Source organism: Nothoprocta perdicaria, unplaced genomic scaffold (genome assembly GCF_003342845.1).
Source record: "Nothoprocta perdicaria isolate Ctin4 unplaced genomic scaffold, notPer1 scaffold_11, whole genome shotgun sequence".
Lineage (NCBI taxonomy): Eukaryota > Metazoa > Chordata > Aves > Tinamiformes > Tinamidae > Nothoprocta > Nothoprocta perdicaria.
The window spans coordinates 761,798-769,310 of record NW_020454205.1 but is presented as its reverse complement, the minus strand read 5'-3'; the positions used below and the strand labels follow the sequence as shown (position 1 = coordinate 769,310).

The 7,513-nt window shown below is 52.9% G+C and overlaps 1 protein-coding gene across 3 annotated transcripts; it reads left to right on the top strand.

Moving 5' to 3' along the window:
- The first annotated feature begins 213 nt into the window (after nt 1-213).
- On the top strand, nt 214-6,071 carry NABP1 (nucleic acid binding protein 1). 3 transcript variants are annotated; one of them, XM_026049580.1, is made up of 6 exons: nt 214-350; nt 480-618; nt 1,446-1,517; nt 2,617-2,689; nt 2,912-2,978; nt 3,978-4,206. In XM_026049580.1, exons 1-6 carry the CDS (start codon nt 260-262, stop codon nt 4,157-4,159), a joined length of 624 nt encoding a protein of 207 aa, XP_025905365.1. In that variant the 5' UTR covers nt 214-259; the 3' UTR covers nt 4,160-4,206. The 3 variants fall into 3 exon arrangements, with proteins under 3 accessions (XP_025905365.1, XP_025905374.1, XP_025905358.1); XM_026049589.1 differs by lacking the exon at nt 3,978-4,206 and adding an exon at nt 3,068-3,256; XM_026049573.1 differs by lacking the exon at nt 2,912-2,978 and having other exon boundaries at nt 3,978-6,071.
- Nucleotides 6,072-7,513: the final 1,442 nt, after the last annotated feature.

Below are 7,513 nucleotides of genomic sequence, written 5' to 3'. Positions count from 1 at the left end.
GGCCGCCCCGCCCCCGCCGTGGCCCCGCCCCCCCGCCGCCGGTGTATAAAAGGGCGGCGCGGCGCACATGCTGTCTCAGTGCCGCCGCGCCGCCGCCCGAGCCGGGCGCGCAGCAGGAGGGGACGGGGTGTCCCAGTGCGCCGCCCTCCCGGGAGCCCTGCCCGCCCCCGGCCCGTGTCCCCCGCGCCCCGCCTGAGCGCCCCCGGCTGCCGCCGCCCGCCCGCGGCATGCGGACTCGGCCCCCGCCCCCGGCCGCAGCATGAGCGCGGCCAGCGAGGGCTTCCTCTTTATCAAAGACATAAAGCCCGGCCTGAAAAACTTAAATGTCGTCTTTATTGTGCTCGAGATCGGTAAGTGCGGCCCGCGGCCCCCCTCTGCAAACACCTCCCCCCTTCCCCCCGCATTGGGGGGTGGGGGGCGGGCCTAACCGGCCGGAACCGGGTCTAACCGGCCCGGCGCGGCGCGCGGCTTCCCCGCAGGGCGCGTGACGAAGACCAAGGACGGGCACGAGGTTCGCTCCTGCAAGGTGGCCGACAAGACGGGCAGCATCACCATCTCCGTGTGGGACGAGATCGGCGGCCTCATCCAGCCCGGCGACATCATCCGCCTCACCAAGGGGTGCGTAGGGCGCTCGCCGCAGCCGGRGCATCGCGCCTCGGGCCTGGGCACGGGCCTCCCCTTGGGAAGCCACCGCCTGCCCGCCCGGCTGATTCATTCCCCTGCAGGAAGCTGCTGCTTTTAGTATTGCTGCGTACGAGTACCAGAGTCATGTTTTACAGTCCTTAGGCTCTTCTGGAGGTGAAGAAGCAACGCTGCAGAGCCGAGAGCTTCTCCATCCCCTCATTTGCTGTGTCTCCTCCCAGTAAATGGGTGCTGGGCTGCTTTTGCCAATTAGGTGTTGGTTTTGCAGCAGGGCTGCATATTAATAYCCAGCTGGCTGGAGGTGTACACAGGGTCTTCTATAAAGCAAGAGGTAAACACTTCTCGTACAGGTGATGCTGCTGGAAGTGTGTGTTCCCAGGGAGCAGGGGCAATTCCTCCTGGCTGCTGTGGAAGGCTGTAGAAATGAGAGTTGTCAGTGATGGGTAACGTGGCTTCTGCTCCTGACTGTCCTCACAGAAGGAACGTGTTTTGCCCAAAGGGCCCTTCCAGCTAGGGAAGGAGCATCAAATCCCACRGTAGCTGCCTGCTTTCCTGGCCTTACCCGAGGAGTTCACGTAGCTTCCAATACTTGTTGCGGTTTTAAAAAAAAAAGAGAAAACAGCAGGGGGGTGTCAGTAAAGCTCTAGTGCAGTAGAGCTGGGCGCTCTTCTTGGTGGAGCCCACCAAGAAGATTGCTGTTGCTGATGTGGGTRCTCGTTGGGGTGGGTGTCTCATCGCGCACTCGCAGCGGCACCGTGTGTCCTGTGCTGAGGAAGCCTGTGTACGTGTGTGTCCCTGGGCAGGTACGCCTCGCTGTGGAAGGGATGCCTGACGCTCTACACGGGCCGAGGCGGCGAGCTGCATAAGATCGGCGAGTAAGTAGCGCTCGAGCGCGGGGCACAGCCGTGAGCACGGGTAGGGCTCCGGAGAGGGGTGAGGGGCCTCAGCACCTACATGGGTAAACGTGCTGCCCTCCTGAGACGGGCCTGGGCTTTCTGAGAGGGGAGGAAGCAAATAACCCTCAATCCGCACTGCGGGCTTGGGACAAACGGCCCCTTCCATGTGGTGGGAGCCCTGTTGGTGTCAGGGAGGAAGCTGGATGAGCGCTAGCTAAGCAGGGGCCAGCCCCTTCCTGAAACTCTTTGCACAGCCAGGACGTGACCCTTGCTGGGGCTCAAACCTTCAATCAATGTGCAGCAGGAAAAACAGTAACCAGAACAACTCCCCTGTGACAGTGTGGCAAAGAGCATGGCAACTGCTAGGGAAGCAGGTGTGTGGGGCGGCGAGACCTCGTGCTGCGCCTTGAGGGGCRCCCTGCAGGTTTCCTTGGCCAAGTCGTGGGCTCTCGGGGGTCACGCAGCGGGTTTAGGCKCTGGCAGGCTGCACAGAGGGGAGTCCTCGCCTAGATCCTGCTTTGCAGCAGGCAATGGGAGGTGCATTTCTGCCGAATGAGTCCAGGCTGTGTCATGATCCAGATCTTCCYCTCCGCCTTCATTGCCACGTGGTTAGTCAGTGTGCCATGACACTGCTCCYTTACATGGAAGAGGATGCTCTGAATTTCCTTCTGTTCTGGTCTCCTYGTCCCTGTTATGTTAATGGGGTGCCCCATAGCGTGGACTGTTTCAGTTCTCCCTAGGCCCTGGCTGGGAGCAGGCTCGGTGCTGGGTCAGAGTGTGAAGGGAGGAAGGGAAGCTCCTCGCTTCTGTTTCTTTGGACATTTTCCTCCTAGGGAAAATGCCTCCTTGCTGTGCTCCTTTGGACCCTCACCAGAAGAGATGTCAGCTTTGCCCCCAGGCTGGAAGGGATCTCCAACCTAAACCTTTTAATTCCTGTAGATGATCTTTAGACAGCTGGGATCTGCCCTAGTGACCTCCTGGGGGGGGGGGCGGGCATTGCAGAACATGTGCTCCTGAGGTATGGAGCTGAAAGCTCTCCCATTAGAAATGACTCCTCACAAGCCCGATTTCTCCTCAGGTTCTGCATGGTGTACTCAGAACTGCCCAACTTCAGTGAACCCAACTCGGAGCACCTCAGGCAGAACAAACTGGTATGTTGAACTTGCCCAGGGCACCTCCTTTGCTCTGAGTGTTTCACACCAAGCTCTGATCAGACATGTGACTCTTGGAAAAAGGGGCTTCAAGAGACATATAGATAAGCAGCATGTCTAGCTGCTGTAGGAACACAGGGGGGAAAAGTGGTCTTTTGTTGTAAAACTGCAAAGCTTTTCTGATCCGTGTTTTTCTGTTTGTTTTTCACACTTCCTCTGAAGGCACAGGGTGAGCAGAATAATAACACTGCATCAAGTAATATGGGTTCTTGTACTTTCGGGCCACTGGGTAAGTTTGCTTTCTTTTGTGGAAGTGAAAGGATCAGAAGCACTTGATCCTTATTAATGGGAATAAGAAAGACCCTTTTTTTCTTTTAGAGCAAAGCAGAGCTTTGCCCTACAGTAAAAAGATTAACTGGGAGCAGAAACTGCAGGTGCTGCAACCATAACTGAGCGTTTCATGTGCAATGGTAGTGGCTGCAGGAGTTCTCCCCAAGGAAAGGAGGCTATGCRGTGTGCCTGCATCATAAATAAAAGGGACTTTGCTAATCCTAARTTGTCCTGGTGCTTTGGAAAGTTCTTGCAGCACTTGAAATTCCTCTTATAGAGTGAAGTACCAGGCTTTATTTTTCAGCCCCCTGGAAACTGTGGCTTTAAAAATGACTTGCATTTGGTCTAGCTAATTACCATGGCTTTCCTTCCATGATAACCCTCAGATTGAAGGGGCAATTTAGTCTAGCGTGTGACCCGACTGCATGGTTTGGTGACGTGCTGTGTCATTGAGCAATGAGACTTGAGGCAGGAAGTGTCTCAAAGGCCTTGAGTGGGCGGTGGGTGAGCAGGGAGCTTTGCCTTGGGCTGGCCCCACGGTGCCTGTGCTTGGCCTGCAGGGTCACAGCAAAGCCGGCAGCTGCCTATGGCTTGGAAAGGTCCCCGTCGCTCCCACTGGGGACTCGGCGCTTCCCCCTTAGCAACAYGACCATCGCTTCTCTTATCTTAGTTCCTTTATGAGCCCTTTCTGTGTCTGAAAATAAATGAGCAGTGGAGGGTTGTTTTGGGGCCAGCCTTAGTGGCAGGGTGAGTCTCGTGGCCTGCCTGGTGTGTCACCTTGTCTGCCACGTACTCGGTCTCTCCCTGGGCTGCGCACACCTGCGGAAACCTGCTCTTCTCCTTGGTGCAGACCTAACTGCAGGGCTTTCCCGGGAGCTTCCTTGGGAGCAGTGTGCGCTGGTTGCAGTCACCCTGGGAAGCGGTGGGAGCTGTGACGAGCTCTCCCTTGTCTCTTCAGGAAACGGCTTGCCGAGCGGAGCCGAGGCCGGCGGATTCCCCTTCTCCTACAGCCACGGCCCCTGTCCCGCAGGGAGCGGGAGAGGCAGCGCGCGGGGAGCCCTCAATCCCGTCCCGGCCACCGGCCCTCAGCCCGCCAGCCCCGCCAACGGGAGGGACCCACGCAGAGCCTTCAAGAGATGACGGTGCCAAACGTGGTTCCACGGCTTGCTTAAACTCTACACTCTACTTGAACACTTATTGCACTTTTGTTTATGGTTAACTGTGAACCAGATTGTCCTTGATTGTTGGGGTTTTTTTAGCCTTTTGGGCTACAGAGCAAACTCAGTGAGACCTTGCTGCCTCCTTAGGGAAGCACAGAGATCCTTCCCCGTAAGTTAAGGGGACAGAGGGAGAAATTGGTAAAAGGGGAAGGGTAACAGTTTGAAGAGTCTCARTTAAAACTCGTCACCCTTGGGTAAATGGCAGAATTTTGGTTACACGTATTTTTTTTCTGTTGGTCAGCCATATAGCCTTAAAAGGTCTGTAATGTCCTGTGTGCACACTTGTGACTTCCATTAGAGTTAGTGGGAGTTGATCCTTTTGGAGGGAAAGTGAGAGGGCCGAAGGTGTCCTTAGGATCCAGGTGTCCGTGGAATGAATGTGGCCTCTGAAAGCAATAAGTGTAAGGAAATGACCAGTGCCAGCAACTAATGGTGTTTCTCTATCAGTGGATAGGCCACTTGGATAAAAGCTGAAGCTCTGGCGAGTGTCTTGAAGCTTGAATCCTGACTCCAGAAGAGCTTGTGTACTATTTCTTGGGCCTGAATACTTAGAAGTTGTCTGTAAAACACCATTTTAATGTCCAAAAAAGCCACATCTTTTTGGTTTGGGTAGAGGATTGTGTATTCCTACTTGTTTTATGTGCGGTAGGAGGAGGATTTAAATTAAAAAGGATGCTGGGGAATRAGCTGTTAATTCTGGTGTAAAGTAACTTTGGGCTTTTACAGGACAGGAGTCTCCAGGAAGGAGTGAGTTGAGGAACTGTTTGGAGGCTGTGCATTTTGTTGAGGCTGCCTGCTCCTTCCTTTATTCCCTTTTCCAAATCAATTATGTATTGGAACAAGCTGTTTGCGTTGATTGCAAAGGTCCTGGCTGAGAAATGGCTGCACTTTTGAGGTGGTTAAGCTGCTAAGCTTTTCTCCCTCCGTTTTATATGAAATATGAATTAACTCCTAACGAATTTACAAAATGCTGTCTCCCTTGAGCAAAATAGCTGCAGTTTTATTTTTGAGATTACAAATGCCTTGACTCTAAGTGATAAGAGTTCAGTGCCACACTTCAGAACAGGCTTGGAAGCTATGGAGATATACTGGATTCATCTGTTTCTTCCTAAAGCTGACCTCTCAAATAAAAGTTGCACTAAATCTTCTCAAAAACACATCTATTTTTGTTATTCTGCCATAGAGATTTCATGGCAAAAAGCTACTTCTGAAATGCAGATTTTCCTGATTATTAATGTTAATTGAATATACTSTTAGGTTGCTGATATTTACAAGTTGTTTTTCCTTTGGTATTTGTTTTTGGTACTCTGCTATCATGATGACTTGTTGAAAAATGCCTTTCATTGATGGAAATTCCTTGTTCAGTCTGAAATGGTGAGTTTTCTTTTAAGCTCTTCCTGAAGGGAGCTCTGCAGAGCCGTGTGCCAGTTTGCCTCAGATCCAATGCCTGCGTCCAGGTGGAACTGGCCGAGTCTGCTTGAACCAAGACCAGCATGATGTGGAACATGTCATGAGGTCACCCGCTGCTGTGGAAGGACGGTGCTAACTGGTAAACTGTAGAGCAGTGAATTCTGGAGAGATGGTGTAAGGAGGTGATGTCTAACTCAGGGACTTCAGTTGCCTACTTGCCTAAGATGTCATGTGTAGAGCCCGGATGCAGGGAGCAACCTCCGTAGTGTGTGTTCTGACTCGATGGGCTTGTGAGGAGAAAGTCRGGAGGATTCCTCAACTTTCTAAAGTGCCAATGATGTGTTCTAAATGTAAATGAAAAATGGTACTCGCCTGTAGTAACTAAAGGTATTAAAAGAATGGTGCAAGTGATGAGACAGTGGGGGCTTTGTGTTCATCAGGTTTTCTTGGCTGTGGGTCTCTGAAATTCTGGTGATCTCAACTTCTCTACCTCAGAAGGGAGGCCAGACCAGTGTGGAACTGCTTGTGTGTGTGTGGAAGCACCTGGCTGCAGCTCTATGCATTTGAACCTTATTAAACTTCAATAAACAGAAATGTTGTTGACAAATACAGAATATAAAGTGAACTGATTACTGCTGGCTAATGGTATAAGGCTTGAATATTTGCAGTCAAGTGGATGCTCTGCACTTGGGAAGAGTAAAGCAAGAAGACTGTTTTTTAGGTCAGTAGCATTCCTACCTCTTTATTCTTTACATGAGTGTTTCAGGTACTAATAAGTTGTGTTTTTTTTTTACTTCTTTGCAGGGGGATCTGTGCCCKGAGGAGTCGTGTGGGCTTGAAGCCAGCGTAGCTCCTGTGGGTGCTGTGATGCTGCAGGAGAGGTCTCGTCCTGCAGGGCCTCTTGGGGCCTGTCACTGGTGTCACCCGGCTGCTGCACGGAGTCATGTGCCTGTCACACAGCCGAGCCGCTCTGTGCATGCTCTGACACTAGCCCATTCATGGGGACCCAGCACTTCAGCTGGGGAACCTCCTTGACCAGCCTCTTTGGAGGGCATTTTGCAAAGGTCCAGGTCCAGGAGTCTTCTGTGGCCCCGTTGCCAAGTGGAGAGTTGTGGGAGGGGTGCACATGTCCAGATACAAGCTGCATGAGTTGGGAGCAGCTGAGCAGTCAGCCACCACACACACAGRGCCAGTACTTGTTGTGCCTCGGGGCCTCCTGTCCCCCACAAGCCCTGATSTGTGCCTGCAGCAGTGCAGCTGCCGAGGGCATTCTACCCTGTCTGCTGAGGTCCTTCCTAGTTCTCACTCATTTCCCCTTCCCAAAACCAAAGCCTTGCCTGGTGGTGGAGGCTCTAGGGGCAGCCCCATGGCAGGTCGCACAGGTGGCCAAGGGCCTGGTGCCCCTGGGGTGGGTCCCCCTGCTCAGTGGGTCAGTTCCCGTGACCCACAGGGAGGGAATTTGGGGGAGATGTGGGAATGCACTTGGTGCCCACAGAGCTCAAGGGGATTAGAGGCTAGCTTTGGGCATGGCCAAGGGGCCAKGTAAGGGCTTCATTTAAGTGGCTGCTTTTTTTTCTGCCTTTCCTGCCCTTTTTCTTACTATAAGGGCTTCACCTAAAGCCTGCTGCCATTCCCAGCTCTAATCCCTATCCCTGTGTTCCCCCAGGGTGCGAAGGAGTGAAACATGAGGCCTTGGCAGAGCTCAAGGGAAGAGCGAGTCGTTCTCTGCTGCAAGTGCGACTGCAGAGCTCAGTGCTTCCCAGCAGAGTTTATTGGGATTGATGCCCACTGCAGGATGGAAAACCCAGTGCAGCCGCTAGCTACTGTGTATTAGACAAAAAGAAAGACAAAATGGGCTTAAAAT

Coding starts and splice junctions, on each gene's coding strand:
- NABP1 (XM_026049573.1), top strand. CDS start 260: ATGAGCGCGGCCAGCGAGGGCTTCCTCTTTATCAAAGACATAAAGCCC. Junction 351..479: donor CTTTATTGTGCTCGAGATCG/GTAAGTGCGGCC, acceptor GCTTCCCCGCAG/GGCGCGTGACGAAGACCAAG. Junction 619..1,445: donor ATCATCCGCCTCACCAAGGG/GTGCGTAGGGCG, acceptor GTCCCTGGGCAG/GTACGCCTCGCTGTGGAAGG.